Below are 18,269 nucleotides of genomic sequence, written 5' to 3' on the forward strand. Positions count from 1 at the left end.
ATGAAACATTGCTCTGGATACAATAGCAACAGTAAACCAGCAATTTATCATGCTGTGACTTAGTTTTGCCATCTTCGCTTCTTTTTTTACCTTGGCCCTCCCAGTTTCCCAGTTTGCAGGGCTCTGGTTCTGTTATGTATGGCCTTCAGACTCTCCATGAGAAATGATTTTCTGACTGGTTTGCTACTCTGGACTTGATGCCCAGCCCTCCTTGTGGGGTGCTGGCCAGGCTTCCAGTAGCTGCTCCACTTTGAGTCATTGCTCCTGAGTTCCGAGGGCCGCTTCTGTCTGTGGACTCAGAGCTTCATCCACAAGATGGGGAGGACATTGAATCTCTTCCTTGGGTTCAAAGGACCAACTGCATGAGCTCAATGAGCTGAAACCCTGCCACACAGCAGCTTACAGGAGCAGACGGGCTCACGCTGACTCTAGGTCAATGTCAACAGTGAGATGGACTGAAAAAATAGCAAATGAATCTTTTAGTTTTTAAAACAGGTGTCTAATTCTAAAACCAACACATACTTATTGTATCAAGTTAGGAAAAACAAAAATAGAAAGTATGGGAAAAATTAGACATTCCCACAATCTCAAAACAGTCCCTCTTAACACATGATGTGTTTTAATCCACACCTTTTCCCATGCATACTTTCTGATTAATTGTTCTCACACACATTCCAGTTCTTTATGCTCCTTTTTTTGTTTTGCTAAAGATTACAGTATAGGCATGTCCTCATGTTATTAAAAATTCTTTATAAATGCAGCTCTTTAATTGTTATTTTTAATGAGGTATAACATATGTGCAGCAAAGCACACTAGACCTAGGTGTACATCTTGGTGAAGTTTTGATACGCATACTCCCTGTAGCCAGATGATAGGGAGTAGCCTTGTCACCCCAGAACGTGCCCTTGTACCCCACCCAGAGGCAGGGGCCACTCTGACTCCTGTGCCTGGATTAGATGTGCCTCTTCTTTAACTTCATATAAATGGCATCACAGACTCTGTCCTCTTTCTGGTTACTTTCATTCAACAGAATGTAGTAACTATATGTGACAGAGCTCTGTTAATAGACGGTTGAGCCCTTTCTGTGGTTCACTCACATGGACAGCATGTTTTGAGTGTTGCTGTCAGTGCTCTGTTATCTCCACTTAGGAGGAAGCTCCCAGTGTCCCCAAAGCCCCCTTCACCAGGAGAGCCAGAGAATCCCCACAGTCCTCGAAGAAGTAGGAAGAATCCCTCCCCCCACCAACCAGTGTTACATTTTGCACTCATGTGCCTCAGCAGTGATGCTGGGGTCCCATGACTCCCAGCGCCCCTTCACCTTCGACCCCAGACACGCTTCGTGGCGAGCAGGGCTGGGAGGCCACCATGCTGTTCTCTCCACTCCCACTGTGTCTGTTCACTAGACCCTTCCCAGTATGACCCCTTTTCCCAGCCCATGCACCATGTCCCCCTCACCCTGTGCAAATCATCAAACCAAGTAGACACTTACAGGCTGTCCACCTCATTGCTTTATTAGATATGTCCAGACCTGGTGGAAACCCCTTAACTCTGCTGGGAAGTCTGCTTTATGCATTTTGGGTATTTCTTTCAGATCACTGCCCAGACATGGCTCTGATGTAACCTTATGTGCAGTAACAGAAGTCTAAGATGTTGATTAAGGTGTATACTAGACCCGCTGTGGTCTTCAGTGGGTCAGGTCATACCTGCAGCTATGTGTTCAGCTCTCTACATAACAGGATGTGTGGGACTTTTCCTGTTGTCCCAGAGCTGGCAACTGTGGCCTGAGGCTGAGGGCAAAGAGGTGTTAAGTACCTGGCAGTTCTACAAAAAAACCACTGACACCTAGGATCACACACCTCCCCCAGGGCTTACTAAGAGTAACAGAATCAGCCCTGTGCCCTTAGTCACCATGACAACCCTTCTCACCCCATCCTGTGTAAGGAGACAAGTTTGGGCAGGAAAGGGCTATAGAAGTGGGTGGGATTGATGGGAAGGAGGGTGGGGTTCCCCTCCCCAAAGCCAAAGGAGGGGCCTCTGAAAGAACCATGTGAGGAATGGGGGCTTGCAGGAAGGGGAGGCCAGTGCCTCATTCCTGGGTGGGGCATCCACTGGGCAGCAAACCAGCTGCGCAGGGAAGAGGAGATTGGAGACAGGTGATGGTGGAGATGGTGTGGCTGTGAGGCAGCAAGGATATCCCAAGGATGTCAAGTTATAAACATGGTGCTAGACGGGTGGCGTCTGGAGAAATTTCCATTCTCAGTCACTCACCACACCCAGGGCCAGCCTTCCCCTGAATTAATGGGCTGCCTTGTAGAGGTCAGCTCACCAGCCCAGACACCTCTTCGCTCGTGTTGAGTTTCCTCTTGGCAGCCCTTGGTGGCCTTTGCTGCTGGCTAACCTCACCTGAGGCCATTTCAGTTTGTCAGGGAAATTTTAAACTTTTTTTTTTTTAATATTTATTTGGTTGTATCAGGTCTTAGTTGCAGCAGGTGGGCTCCTTAGTTGCAGCTCGAGGGCTCCTTAGTTGTGGCTTGTGGGCTCCTTAGTTGGGCATGCAAACTCTTAGTTGTGGCATGCATGTGGGATCTAGTCCCCACACCAGGGATTGAACCCAGGCCCCCTGCTTTGGGAGCACGGATTCTTAGCCACTGTGCCACCAGGGAATTCCCGGGGAAATTTTAATAATGAGAAAAAGTGAAAGTGGAAAGATAGGGTCTTGATGGCTTACTCCCAGGAGGCTGCAGGGCCTCTCTGAAAAAGTGCTCAAACTGCCCCAGTTGCCACAGATCGAAGAGGATGTCATGGGGTGGACTGTGTCAAGCCCCAGCTCCACCAAAAGTCTTAAGATACCCGTCCCCTGGAATGATCATCTTTCCTGACATCTGCTTAACTAAGCCCACTGCGAACGTTCTCTCTAGAATAAAGGAGACTTGAGGTTTCTTCCACTTCTAGATATGGAGATGATTGGCAACTTTCAAGTGGCAATTTCTTTGGTGGCAATAAAATCCTACTGTAGCTATTATAACTGTGATGCAGGACTGTCACCGGATTAGTCACCTTCTCGGGGCTCTCAACAAACTACACGTGCACCTCTGTTTCTGTGCTTTGCACAGTGCATTGTGATTATTAATACTCTGTTCTCTCCCCCGCGCCTCCCCATCAGCCATCCCTGGACTAGGAGGTCTAAGGGCGTGGGAATAACATATCCGTCGTTATGAACCCGCGCCAGTCTGACTCATGGTAGATCCTCAGGTGTGCTCGTCACATTGAATTCCATGATGGAAAAACAAATAGACACATTTCCAAATTTTACCTCTGAGGGCACCAGCTGCCGTATGCATCCATTACCTTTTCTGCTTCTTAGCAGGCAACCCCCACAAGTCAGGGGCGTACCACAGCGAACATGGACCTCTTACTCCTGTGACATGGGGCCGCTGTGTGGCCGGTGCCCTGGCTCTGCTCTCTGCGTCTTCCCGCTCACTCACCAGGCACCTGGGCTGAACTTGTGTTCTGGGACGGGCCTTCCTGTGGCTGAGCAGGGAGAGCCAGAGGCTCCACCCAGTCACTCGACACTGTCAGTTCTGCTCACTTTCTATTGGCTGAGCTGGCTGTGGCTTGCGGCGGAGGAGGGGGGGGGTTGTCCCTCTTGTAGGGTGCGCTGCAAGTCACACGGCAAGGACTGGCATGTGTAATGACAGGGGGAAGGGAGTGAAAAGCTGTGAACCGTAAGACAGTCTCTTGCACCACAGCATAACAAAGCAGGCAATTTAAAGACTTTTTTATTGTGGTAGGAATACAGTATGAGATTTACCCTTTTAACAGATCTTTAAGTGTACAATACAGTATTATAGGCACACTGTTGTAAAACAGATATTTAGAACTTATACATCCTGTATAACTGAAATTCTATGCACGTTGATAAATGGATAAAGAAAGTGTGGTCAGTACATCTAAGGATTCTTATTTCACCTTAAGAAAGAGGGAAATCCTGCAGTATGCAACAACATGGATGTACCTGGAGGACAGGATACTAAGTGAAATAAGTCAATCACAGAAAGATAAGAACTGCATAATTCCACTTATATGAGGAATCTAAAATCATCAAACTCGTAGATGGAAAGAATAGAATGGTGGTTGTTAGAATTTTGGGAGAAGAAGGACCAGGGTAGTTGGCAATCAGACAGTTTTTCTTTTAAAACAATATAGAGTATTGATTCATTTTCCAAGTCATAGTTTTTTAAAACAATATTTATGTTTCATCATCATCAAAACAAAATTTAATGCATTCATTAAGATAATATAAATATCTGCAGGTGAAGCACCCCCACCCCCGCAACATACACACATCTTTCTGAAACCTTCTGCAGCTATGAGGCAAGAAAGTAAAACCTTAGTAACTTCCAGCTCCCCAGTTGCCAGGTTCCAGGAGCCTTGTGTTTCTTGCCTGCATCAGATAGGAAATGCACTAACGTATATTTGTATTCTTAGCTCAGCCAAGATGAAAAATCTTTGCTTATTTAAGTGAGCTTCTCCAATGTCTCTCCTTTACAAATAGGATTTAAAAGCTTTGATTAGGAGTCAGCTTGAATTAGAAGTTCCCACCGGCCAAAGAGGGGACCATTTGAGCATCAATAAGGACACTGGCAGAGCATGAAGCATTCAAATAGGATTAAATCCACGACTTCCTAGACTTCCTAACGAGGCAAAAAAGATTTTTGGTAGCAAGTCAGAGAGAATAAAGACCGTTGAGATGACAGTTGTGGAGTGTGTGCTGTCATCCGACTGAGATTATTTAGATGCTACATCACCATAAACTAGTAAATCCACAGATTAGAGACCTCCAACTCCCTAAACAACATTTATTTATGAACCGGTGGTCTCCCAAACATACCACATGCTCCACCAACACCAGAATTGTCTCTATGACTAATACAGTATTTTTAGGCATGGCATAATAGTAACTCTTAAAATGACACTTTACCACAATTGCAAGTTGAAGTTTTCAGCTTTTATTAAATTTTTACTTTACATTTAAAAAAATGTGTGTGTGTGTGTATATCTGAACTCTTTTCCTGTATGCAAAAATGAGGTGCTGGAGGGTAATTTGGAAGACATTTTTTTCCACCCTATCTAGCGTCTTCCTCATCTAGGCCTGCCCTGCCTGGTAATAGACCCTGAGGTTACAGGCCAATGTTTGATTTCCAAGACAGGCCCCTTCTCTGCTCTGAGCACACACCCCAGTATCCTCACCGATTGTCTTCCCTCTACGGGGCCCAACAGGGGGTTCTTGTTGCAACAGTTTCCTTCACATTCTCCCCAAAGCTACTCTCCTAGACCTCTACAAACCGGCTTTTGGAGTAGGGTAATCCTCCAGGCAGAGTTATGTGATAAAGGCTGCAGGGGGACAGGTGGGCAGTGGCAGCAGGAAAGCAGGAAGAGCCACAAGGAAACAGACACCATCAGATCCAGAGACACGAGGCGTATTAAGTGTCCTGACGCATCCTTCCTGGCTTCTGCTCTTAGCTGATTCTGGAAACATTCCTGCACATCCTGCTGGGAGCTTGCCCCTCCACTCCTGATGGAGGAACTCACTAGTGCCTACCCCTTTCTCATAATCATGACCTCCAACCCTCCCGTTTCCAAGTGAGGGCTTTTATTTTTTCATCTCATTAAAGATTATGCATATTTTTATAAACAAACACTTTAGTAAATTTTTAAAAGAGATTTATTTATTCATTTTATATTTTATTATTGCTGCGTTGGGTCTTTGTTGCTGCACACGGGCGTTCTCTAGTTGTGGTGAGTGGGGGCTACTCTTCATTGCAGTGTGTGGACTTCACATCACGCTTGCTTCTCGTTGCAGAGCACGGGCTCTAGGCGCGCAGGCTTCAGTAGTTGTGGCTTGTGGGCTCTAGAGCGCAGGCTTAGTAGTTGTGGTGCACGGGCTTAGTTGCTCCGCGTCATGTGGGATCTTCCCGGACCAGGGCTCGAACCCGTGTCCCCTGCATCGGCAGGCGGATTCTTAACCACTGCGCCACCAGGGAAGTGCTTTAGTAAATTTTTGTATAGGGGAATGAGGCCTAAGAAGCATATGAACAATGGGGCAAAATACTGAATGCATTTCAAATGTAGGGTGCGTGGTTGTCATAGCTAAACCATAGTAAAGCATAAATGTGTCATACACTTAGCAGAAGGGGGATCATGGACCCAACCAAAGCTTCCAGGAAGTTCTTACAGTTCCTAAGCTCTCCATGAGCTGGGGAAGCCTCCAAAGTTAAATACTGTAGGAGATGGCGCTAAGGGAGAGCGAAGCCCTTACCTGCATCCTCATCCAGGCTCACCCTTGTTGCTACTTCCTCCTTCTCCTTGGTCCTGACCCCACCCCCCCTTGTTCCATTCGCCTGTGCCTGTCTCGTTCTCTTCCCCACCTCCAGCTGATTAAAGAGATTGATAGAATCAGAGAGCAAAGTAGTGACGAGAGGGGAAAGAGCAAAAGCATAAGGCAAAGTGACGTTTTCCAGGAACTGCGATGAGCTCATTGGAGAGTCCAGGTCTCTGCCCACAGTTGTTCTGGAATACTCCCTGAGCACGTGTTGGCTCTACAAGGAATGACACAAGTCTGTCTTGGTTCACGCAACCCTGAGGTTCCTGGGCACTTGCTTTAGAGACTTAGAGTCCTCTATTCTTCAACAAACCGTGGAGGCTTATCATCATATATAGATTGCTGTCTCCCTTTGAAAATAACAAGCGAACTGCTACTCCTCTACAAAACAGCCGAGACTTCCTGCTCCCCAGTGGAAGGGGTATATGTTGAACTCACTCGATCTCCTGTTTCCCTGTAGAAGACTGGGCATTGTTTGCAGAGGTGTTTGGCAACGTGCTTTCGGAAAAACACAGAGAGATACCTTCTGAACTTCTCCCCGACGAAGGCATAGATGATGGGGTTGATGCAGCAGTGCATCAGCCCCAGGGTCTCGGTCACCTGCATTGCTTGGTCCAGCTGACTGCTGTTCGTACAGTTACTCAGGCCAAAGAATTCCTGGAAGGTGCTCAGAAGAAGGACGATGTTGTAGGGAGCCCAGAAGAGAAAGTAGACAATCATGATCACGAAGATGAGCCTCACGGCCTTGTGCCTCTTCTTCTCGTTGCGACACCGAAGCAGAGTTTTTAGGATTCCCGAGTAGCAGACGACCATGACAAGCAGTGGCAGCACCAGGCCCAAGATGCTTCTCATTATTGTATGGAAATTCTTCCATCCTAGTGGAAAATAAGGGGCGCAGGCATAACCAGAATGTTCTTCTTGGGATTTGATAAAGATGATTCCTGGGAGAGAGGCGAACACAGCCACCACCCAGGTGACCCCACTTGTCACCACCCCAAAGGTGACCGTCCTGGCTTTTAAAGCAAACACAGCATGGACGATAGCCAGGTACCTATCGATTGTCAAGAGGATGATGAAGAAGATTCCACCAAAATAACCAATGTGATATAGCCCTGTGAAAAATTTACACATCACGTTCCCAAAGACCCACTGGCCTGCAGCATAGTGAGCCCAGAACGGGATGGTGATGATGAAAAGGAGGTCAGAGATGGCCAGGTTGAGCAGGTAGATGTCAGTCATGCTCTTCAGCTTTTTGCAGTTGATCAGGATGAGGACGACCAGCAAGTTGCCCACAAAACCAAAGATGAACACCAGCGAGTAGAGCGGGGGCAGGAACTGGGCTTCGATTTGTCCCACGGCGGTCTTTTGGCAGGGCTCACTGTAATCATAGTCATAACTGGTGGTGGGTTCTTCATCGTTCCCCTTGATATTCGTTGTAAACAGAGAATGAGGTGTGGGAAGCGCATTGTGGCTGAACTGGGGAAACGTATCATTGCCATCCATCTTCCTTTGTCCTGTAAACAAGAGGACTAGATGATGACACACAACACAACGGCTGCAATCCCCAATCTTACCAAGGTCCCTGCTCCACTTAAGCAACGTCCTAGGCTTTGTCTTTGCTTCACAGCCATCTCCTTGAAAGTGTGTGTGCTAGTTCACCACTTCCCCTTATTCCTGGTTGCAGACACCAGTCATCTCCGCACAGCTGTTTCCCAACACCCTTGGCCTTCCCAGAGAGCCTGACTCTCATGATAAGGCTGACCAAACTGGAGACTTGCTTTGTCTAGCTCCTCTGCAGTGGCACAAGGCGTGTGACCCATTCCTGGATGATAGTATTTAAGGGGACTCCGCTGGGGGCTTCTGGGGATGCTCATAATGAGCCACTATGAGTTGCACTTTCTTTTACCTGCCACCCAGAGTGTTCTGATTTCTCTCTCAAATTTCTGTCTCCATCAGAATACTTCTCTTGCCAGGGTTGCAATGCCAACCCGGTTTTAAAACACTCTGGCTTCCAGTTTCGTTTTCATCAAGCGTTTTATCCTTCTGCTGACTTCTTCCATTTAAAACTTTTGGCTTGGGAATTCCCTGGCTGTCCAGTGGTTAGGACTCCATGCTTTCACTGTTGAGGGTGTGGGTTCGATCCCTGGTCAGGGAACTAAGATCAAAATATCTTGATATTACAGTGAATATCAAGGCCCCCCCAAAAAAGTTAAAAAACAAACAAACAAAAACTTTTGCCTTCCAGGAGAAAAAGTGGCTCACCACTTCTTTTTCATTTTCTTTGTTGGTGTCTCTTCCCTCTGCCACACTGTAAGTGTCCCAGGCAGCATCCTTGGCTCCCACTTCTCTACCATTTACCTCTTTACCCTTGCTCCAAAGTTCTTCCTGAATTGTGTTGTCTAATCTCAAGGTTCTAAGTTTCCTGTAGGCTAATGCTTCCCAAAGCTCTGCCTTCCAGTCCCACCTCAGAGTTGAATTTTCCATTGCCGACTGCATATCTCCCCATGGATTTATTCATTTAACCAATATTTGTTGAGCACCTGCCAGAAGCCATACTCTATTTTAGGCACTGGAGATACAGCAGAGAGCAAAGTGGGTATCATATAGCTATACCTCAAATTCAACCCACCCCAAACTGAACACCCCTGGAAAGTTGCTTCAATTTGTGGATTCCTCATCTTGGCTATTGTCATTTACTCCATTTCTTAAGAAGTAAGATTTGACATTGTCCTGGGTCCCCTCTTCTTCAGAAGATTAGGAGCCAGGCCTTTGGAGCCAAAAAGACCTAGATTTGAATCCTGCTTCCAAACTACAGTTGTGTAATTCGGGGCTAATTACTTCTTCAACTATCAGTTTCTTGATGTGTAAAATAACAACTAAACTGAGTTGCTATGGAAACAAAGACATAGTGCAGCATCTGATACAGAGAAATGCGTTGTATTATTATAACTAAGTCTTATGAATTCTCCCTCCTAAACACCTCTGAGTCATCCCCTCTGCACTTCTTTCAACTGCCACTCTCTTGGCCTCCTATACTTCTCACTTCTGGCTTTGCTGAGCTTTTTCATTTGTTCATGCCTTATTCTTAGCCATGCTCCCATTCAGTCTGTCTTCTCTGAAGCTGAAATTGGATCATGCACTTCTCAGTTTAAAACTGGAGTAGCCCCACGATTGTATGTGGCGGGGCCTCAAAGGCAATGCCCAGACTACTCATCATGGCTTTTCTAAGCTCACTTCTTCTCAGCTTCATCTCTAATGACTTCTCAAATCCCAGATCCTGTGCTCCAGCCATACCCATCTTTTTTCCATTTCCCCCAGACTCATCATTTCCTTCAGGCTTTAGTGGTTTTGCACATGCTTGCCCCTCTGCTTAAAATGGCTAGTGAGCTCCTATTCATCCTGCAATACATCCTGCTCAAATTCCTCTTCTCCTTGAAGCCCAACCGACTTCCTCTGTCAAATCATTCTTATAACACCGTGTGTGCCTCTAAATAAGCACATTATCTTCTACACATTGTGTGCTCCTTGAGAGCAAGGACTAGGTCATGTTTCTGTCTTCAGCTCTTATGATGGCACCTGGCTAAAGGAGGCACCAATAAATGTTCATGGACAAAATACACAAAACTCGTAATAAGTGTGACAACTAATATCATTAGAATTGGTTCTCAAGAATATTCATTTTTTCCTGGCGATGACTGTGACTTTGTTTTTATCTGTGTATACACCTTATTCTTCAGTTTCTCTTGTGATTGATACATTTCACAGATTTTGAATTTCACAGCACTGAACTAGATTCTTTAAATCAGCAGCAACTAAATAATACCTCTGATCAAACTTGGGGAAAAAAATGTATCCACCTAAAGAATTAAAACTATAGTAATTAATTGAGTGTTCCTTAAGCTCCAAGTGCTATGCTAAATACTTTGCATACATTAATTAATTTAATCCTCGCAACAGTTTTGTGAGATCAGTATACATTTTACAAGTGAAGAAATAGAAGCATGGGTGGATTAAATGATTTTTCCCAAACTCACAAAGCAAGTTATGGCCGAGCTGGAATTTGAACCTTGGACTATACAATTTCAAAGGCCCTCAGGGGTTTTCATCTTCAGGCTCTGAGAGCAGAGGTGAATGTAGAAGAACAAGTAACAGATTTTCTAGTTATTCTTCCATGCCTTGAACAGAACTTCTTTGGCATTTTAGCCTGAAAATCCACACACTTTCCCATACAAGTGTGCCCCACCCATACATACACAAGCGCGCGCACACACACACACACACACACACACACACACACACACACACACACACTCAGAGACATTTCTGCCAGAAGATAAGCTCCATGAGGGCAGAGAGATTTGTTTTGCATTGAGCTATCTTGGTGCCCTAGAACCCAGCCTAGCAGATAGAAGCTGCTAAATAAATATCAATTGAAAAAGTGAATAACAGTGAACTAGCAGGCTGCAAGCTGCTGCGAAACAAAGGGCTACCCTGTGGACTCGACTTCCAGGTAATCCAGTGGGAGATCTTGTAAAGACTAAAATATTGGAGATCCTTGCACACAGCCTTTTAGCTGCAGCAAGCCCTCTGGGCCGTTCTGTAGGTTAGTCTCCTCATCTGTACAGGAAAGTGTGGACTGGATCAGTGATTCTGAAACGCTGGCTTTCAGTATCACACAGGAAGCCTGTCAGTCAGAAATATACAGCCCAGACCCTCACTCTGGTGATTCAGATTGTGGGTCAACTGCCCCAGCCACATCCACCATGTGTTTCCTATGCGTTGCTCTTCACCTGCCCTGGCCTCCCAAGTGCCAGCTACCTTCTCCTTTTAATTACCTATTCTCATGTCACCCCAGTACACCTAGCTCGTACCACAGCCGACACGTAGCAAGGGTGCAGAAGGGCACTGGTTAATGTGTCACTTTCAGGTGTCAAGACACATCATCCAGAATTGATTAAAAGCTGCCTCCCAGAAAAGTGAATCCCTCACTTCAGCCTCTGAATTGAGGCAAGAGGTGCATTTTGGTGCAGGGCCTGAACCATCACATATATGGACTAAAGGGGGGGAAATGTGAGGTAGAAAGCTCCAGCTCTTCACAGTCCTTGGCGGCTGGGAGGGGGAGAGTGAGAGGAGCAGTAGTTGAGAAACCTGATTGTCCTACTTTCTTAATTGTCTTCTTTTAGCCCACTCTGTCCTACCACCTGAGCTCTGAGGGGGGTCTCCGCTTTGCACTTCCTCACTGCCATTGGGGTCTCTCTGACATTCCTGGTACAGATGCTGCCCTCCACCCATTTCTCCTATCTTGATCGTCTCCCAAGTTCCTGGGCTGTGGAGACCCCCAGGGTGCTCCCAGTCCCTGCATCTCTAGCACTGAGGTGCTTCAAGCCTTTGGTTCATAAAGTGATAGAAAAAGCACCCCCAACTCACCGGTAGGTGGCTTCTTCCAAGTGGCACTGGTGTGTCAGGCTTCTCAGCAACTGAACCAAACAGATCTGGAGGTAGAAACTTGGTGTGCAGAGTAGGAAATAAAGTTTCCTGCAGAAAGAGAAGGCGGAGATACAAGGGCAAGTAATGGTAAAGGTTTGAAAAAAATGAATGATATAGTTCTTCTTTTCCAGCCAGGAACATTGTATACTAGGTTGAAGTCTCCAGAGTAGAATTAATTTTGAAATCTTGCTTATGCAACCTTGAGGGTAAGTTAGGCACACCCTGTGTCTGCTGCTGGATCTAACAGCTCTGGGCTTCTTTATCTTGTGGGTCTCTATATCTGGAAATCTTCCACTCTCTTCTGCCAGTAATAATTTGCATGAAACGAGCACATCAGAATTTCATTTCCCAAGAAGATAAATGCTAATGAGGGCTGTTGGTGGTGGTGGAGGAAATATAATTACGTTTTTTGTGACCATATGCACTGATTTCAGTGGCATCAAGGATTTGGGACTTCGTTAGAAATGTTATTTAGATACAGCTTCTTAACGAAAAGGGAAGGCTAAGTAGTCTCTTGTGTCAGAGATGTCCTTAGTAAGAAGGTGCTTAGCTGTTATAGGTTCCACTCCTCAGAAAGAAGTTTTGCTAAAAGAAAACACCGTTGAGATTCTGGGAAGATGGTGTTGTAGGAAGTACCAGCAATCTCTCTCCTCACCTAGACAGCAATTCTACTCTGATCTAACTCTTGGAACTCAGGAGTCTATTTTTCAAAAAATTTATTTATTTATTTTTGGTTGGGTCTTCGTTGCTGTGGGCGGACTTTCTCTAGTTGTGGGGAGTGGGGGCCACTCTTCCTTGCAGTGCACGGGCTTCTCATTGCAGTAGCTTCTCTTGTGGCGGAGCACAGGCTCTAGGCGTGCGGGCTCCAGTAGTTGTGGCTTACGGACTCCAGTAGTCGTGGCTCACGGGCTCCAGTAGTTGTGGCTCATGGGCTCTAGAGTGCAGGCTCAGTAGTTGTGGCACACGGGCTTAGTTGTTCCATGGCTTGTGGGCTCGGACCCGTGTCCCCTACATTGGCAGGTGGATTCTTAACCACTGTGCCACCAGGGAAGTCCAAGAACTCTGGAGTCTATTGAGGGTCTGCAACTTTTAGGGGAAGGCTTGGATGACCAATTGCAGTAAACTTTGGCCAATTTCAGCTCTTAGCACAGTAGCAGCCACCCATCCCCCACCCCAGGCACCTTGGCAGGCAGCTGTGCACATGTTCCTGGAGCAGCTTGCACATAGCTTGCAGGAGCCAGGGTGGGTACAAATTGAACCCTGTCTTCCAAATATCAGGGATCTGTGCTCTGATCACTGATGACTACTTCTAATCTTAGAAGTGCAGACAAAGAGAAGGGCAGCCATTGTTGTTGCATTTACCCCCATTGTTGCAAGCCCCTACCCCTCTGGCTGAAGTGACTTTCAGGGGATTTAAAGAGCCAATGCCCTTTATTTTTCTCCCTTTTATTTTTCTCCTTTTCCTTTTTTGGAAGCCACACATTAAAGACTGGGACCTTCAAAAGCAGGTGCATTTTCAGGGAAAATTAGAAAGTGACCACACATACCCAGGGAAAAGCACAGGCTCAGAAACGACCTCCTGAGAAGACCTTAAGTTCACACTTCAGGCTGATGCTTGGCATGGAGAGAGATTATAGCAATCAAAACAAAAACAAACAAACAAAAAATAATTATATAAGAAAAACAGAAAACCCTGGAGAAGGAGGAGAATCTGATTTCCAGAATTACCATGTTATTAGATTCAAATGTCGAGCAGGAAAGTATGGTCCCTTCAAAGGGAAAAAATAAATCAACAGAAACTGTTCCTGAAAAAGATGTGATGGCAGATTTATTAGATAAAGACTTAAAGATTCTCAAAGACTTAAAGGGAGAGGTGGAGAAAATCAAGAAAACCATGTATGATCAAAATGCAGATATCAATGAAGAGATAGAAAACCTAAAAATTCAAAAATAAATTCTGGAACTGAAAAATACAATAACTGAAATGCAGAATTCAGTAAAGGGATTCAAAGGTAGATGTGAACAGGCAGGAGAAAGAATCAACAAACTTGAAAATAGAACAATGGAAGTTGTTGAGTCTGAGGAACAGAAAGAAAAGATTGAAGAAAAATGAGCAGAGCTTAAGGGACTTGTGGGAGTCCCAGGAGAAAAGAGAGAGAGAAAGGGGCAGAGAGAATAATTAAAGAAATAATATCTGAAAACTTCCCAAATTTGAAGAAAGACGTTAATGTAAACATCCAAGAAGCTCAATGAACTCCAAGTAAGATAAATTCAAACCCACACCAGGACACATTATAATCAAACTTTCAAAAGGGAAAGACACAGGGAGGATCTTGAAAGCAGCAGGAGAGAAGCAAATTGTCACATACAAGGGATTCTCAATAAGATAAAATGTTTTTCCTATAACCAGCAAAACTATCCTTCAAGAGTGAGGGAGAAATTAGGACATTGCAGATAAAAGAGTTTTTGTATGTTAGTGAAGTTAAGCTATATATTTAAATGAAAACTTTGGGAGGTTAAATGTGACCCTCATTGTACCCACAAAGAAAATAGCTATAGAACATATACAAAAGAAAATAAAAAACAATATAAACATTCCACTACAAAAAAAATCAACTAAACACAAAGACAGTAATGCAGGAAATGAAGGACAAAAAAGCTATAAGGCACATAGAAAACAAATAGCAAAGACAGAATGAAGTCCTTCCTTGTCAGTAACTACTTGAAATGTAAGTGGATTAAACCCTCCAATCAAAAGATAGAGAATGAAAGAATGAATTGACAAAACAAAAACATGGTCTAACTATACACTGTCAATAAGAGACTTTAGATCCAAAGACAAAAATAGATTGACAGTGAAGGATTTTCATTGCAAATCTTAACCAAAAGAGAACAGAGGTAGCTATGCTAATATCAGACAAAATAGACATTATGTTTGCAAGAGATAATGAAGAAGGACACTATATATTAATAAAAGGTTCTGTACAGCAAGAAGATATAACAATTACAAACATTTACACCTAATGACAGATCATCAAAATATATGAAGCCAAAACTGACAGAACTAAAGACAGTTGTACAATAATAATTGGCAACTTCAATACACCACTTTCAGTAATGGATAAAACAACCATATAGAAGTAAGGAAATAGAGCACTTGAACGACACAATGAACCAACCAGATTTAACAGATGTATATACACAACTCTACCAGACAGCAGCATATGTGTTCTTCCCAAATGCACAGGGGACATTTTCCAGGATAGGCCATATAGAAAGAAGGATCTCATGCTGTAGGCTAGGCAAATTTCTAAGCTTTGATTTCCCTAGCTATGAAACAAATAATAAGGCCTCTGGGGTCTGTGAGGTTTAAATAAATGTAAAGCAGCTAGTACAGTGCCTGTTGTGTAGTAGACTCTCCGTAAATCATAGTGAATAACAATAAAACACTCAGGGAAGTTCATGTGTCCTTTCTAGATTTCAGTAAGTTGTGACCATGTATCCTGCATAAGACCTGTTTTTCGTGCTAAGCAAAAGGGCCTCAGGTTGTTCCTTAGGAGCAATTCCTTGCTTGAACAGGAACAGGGAAAGTTCCCCAATTATCTCCTAATGAGGTCTCTGGGCAGGGATCAGAAGGGTCTTTCTGAGGTTTCAGTAACAAAATGGATGATACTCACCCCAGTTTACTGGGTCCACTTCCACTTAGGAAATCTCCTGATTCCAGCATCTCACTGCTATTTCCTTTGAGTCAGTCTGGGATGGGGAAGGTCAAGACCCAGGAATTTTGCTGTTGCTGATTAGGACTACTCTACATTTCTGTCTACATACAAGACATCATTGATTCCAGCTCTGTAATTTTATAAACAGAGAGATGCATAGAGGTAGTTAGTGGTAGAGCCAGGATTCAAATCTTTGTCTTATCTCTAGGGCAGGGAACAGAAGACACTCAGCTGGCTGAGATTTTGAAGACTCGATAAGGATGAGAATGTGTACAGAGGGGTTGGTGGGGTTAAAAGGACCAACAGGGGTGTTGAGGTGCCCAGAGATGCTAGCAAAAGTGGTAGCTGTTAAGAGTCAAAAGAAAAAGCAGTATCACCTGAGCCCTGTTGATAGCTGAAGATTGAAGGATACAGGCCCTACTAGAAGTTAAGCTAGGCAGGAGAGCAGGATCAGAAAGTACCCTAACCTCCTGCACCCACTCTGATCTCCTGCCAGTGCTTCCTGGTGATTGAACCCAACTAGAAGAGGGAGCAGCAGGGAGTCTAGGTGATGTAACCCATAGAAGTCAACTTCCCAGGGCCCAGCGGATCTGGGGAGAATGGCAAACACCCACACAGCTATCGAGTCAAACATATTTTTTATTGTCACTTTGTTTTCACATGGTCCATGTAGACAGTCATAAAACTGGAAACTGAAGTAAGTACACCTTAGAATTATTTATGCACATGGAAAGAATTAGGAAAGATACTTTTCCTTGAGCTTGAGAACCCCACATCTGCTTGTTGGCACTAGGTTCATGGTTTCTGACATTCTCAGTCTGGCAAAGGAGTATGACCTTTTGAGCAGACTTTAGGGAAAACACACCACCAGCCTCCTGTCTCTAGTGTGACTGCTGACTAAGCAGGGTCACATAGAAGGCATGGCCGTGGTCATCTCAAGGTGACCTGGGCCAGCGATGAAGAGATGCTCACTTCTTCTGTAAACCAATGAAATAAAAATAGTTTGGGACTTCCCTGGTGGCACAGTGGTTAAGAATCCGCCTTCCAATGCAGGGCACACGGGTTCTACCCTGGTCCGGAAGATCCCACATGCCATGGAGCAACTAAGCCTGTGCACAACAACTGAGCCTGTGCTCTAGAGCCCACGAGCCACAACGACTGAGCCTGCGCTCTAGAGCCCGTGAGCCATAACTACAGAGCCTGTGTGCCTAGAGCCCGTGCTCTGCAATGAAGAGTAGACCCCGCTCGCTGCAACTAGAGAAAGCCCATGTGCAGCAGCAAAGACCCAATGCATCCAAAAATAAATAAATAAATAAATTTATTTACTAAAAACAAAAAAAATAGTTCATTCTCCCTGAACGAAGAGGGAAGAACCAGACCAACACTGGCCATGAGAAGTTTAAGATTCTCGTTTTTTCATACTCTGAAGGTCAGCAGCTGAGTTGGGGGTTAGACCATTGAAGCTGAAAGTTAGGTGTGTTCCAAGAACCTCTCTGCCCCTCCATGGATGGCATTACTCAACCAATGAAAACATGGGGAAAAGCATGGCTGGAGAGAATGCTGCTGGGGCAAGGAGATTGGAAAGGTTTATCAACAACCTGAGGGAACTTTGAGGATGCCCCCTTGACATCATCAGTTGGATTTGTTCAGTTGACACCTTTAGAAGATAAAATTTGCTGGTTTTTCAGCAATGATGCTTTTGGTTGATTGTGGTTTCTATAGTTTGCCTGCTTACTGTGACCTACTAAAATAGATTAGTGAGTTCTAGGATTTTACATCTTCAGTTTTGGTTAAAAACAATCATCTGGACTAATAACCATAGAAGAAGCACAGTTATATGTTCCTACATGTTCTGGTCATGTCTTCATAATAAAAATTGTGCAAACTTTTTCTACTGTTTTTGTTCCAAGTGACAAAGCAACACAACAGGGCATATAGTCACAGCAGGAAAGCCCAGAAACTACACATGATTTTTGGAAAGGAAAAGTGTCAAGTAACAGACAGAGGCGAGACATGAATTTCTCCTTTGTTCTCCAAGTTCACTACCGTCTCCAAGTGAACCAAGAACAGACTAGAATATGTGATGAAAAATAGAAATAAAAATTACATCAAAAATGGCAATTTAAGTCTTTATTAATTTAAGAATGTAAGGGTAGCAGATTGGATATTTCCATACCTTCAGGCCAAATAAACGTTGGGGAAATAGATGTGAAGTCAGAATCTTTAATACATTCACTTGCTGTGAAGCCCCCTCAAGTGACTTAAGGTGATGTCACTTGAACTGTGTAGTAGGAAGATAATGCTGTGTTCTTCTGTAGCCCAGATACTTGCAACTACTCTGTGACTAGAATCAGATCTTAGTCTAGATGCCTCAGAAGTGGCCTGCTCTGGAGAGGAAGCCTTGGCTGGGGATGGGTCAGAACAGAGTACTTAGAAGGCATTTTTAGCTGCCTCTCAGTACATGACAGCAGTGGGTTGGGGGCTGGTTCTAGGGAATGCGAAGCTAGAATTCACTCTCACCACCATTACCTGCCCCCCACCCCAAGGCATGGTGAGTAGGAGGAGGATGGGGCGAGTACCTACAGAATGAGGTTTCATACATGGCATTAAGGGCCATAGCTACTCCTTTCCTACCTCTGACATCATCTACTATTTGCCTGTGTCTTCTGAGGTGTCCCAGG

The 18,269-nt window shown here is 44.6% G+C and overlaps 2 protein-coding genes across 2 annotated transcripts in view; one reads left to right on the plus strand and one right to left on the minus strand.

Annotated features, from left to right (window-relative positions):
• Positions 1-18,269, plus strand: part of CCR1 (C-C motif chemokine receptor 1) — a 174,139-nt gene that overhangs the window by 36,155 nt on the left and 119,715 nt on the right. The window lies entirely within an intron of this gene.
• CCR2 (C-C motif chemokine receptor 2) lies at positions 3,763-12,120 on the minus strand. Its single transcript, XM_067043118.1, has 2 exons — positions 11,810-12,120; positions 3,763-7,896 (listed from the first exon to the last, which is right to left on the minus strand). Exon 2 carries the CDS (start codon positions 7,883-7,885, stop codon positions 6,764-6,766), a length of 1,122 nt encoding a protein of 373 aa, XP_066899219.1. The 5' UTR covers positions 7,886-7,896; positions 11,810-12,120; the 3' UTR covers positions 3,763-6,763.

This window comes from Kogia breviceps, chromosome 10, assembly GCF_026419965.1.
Source record: "Kogia breviceps isolate mKogBre1 chromosome 10, mKogBre1 haplotype 1, whole genome shotgun sequence".
NCBI classification, from domain to species: domain Eukaryota; kingdom Metazoa; phylum Chordata; class Mammalia; order Artiodactyla; family Physeteridae; genus Kogia; species Kogia breviceps.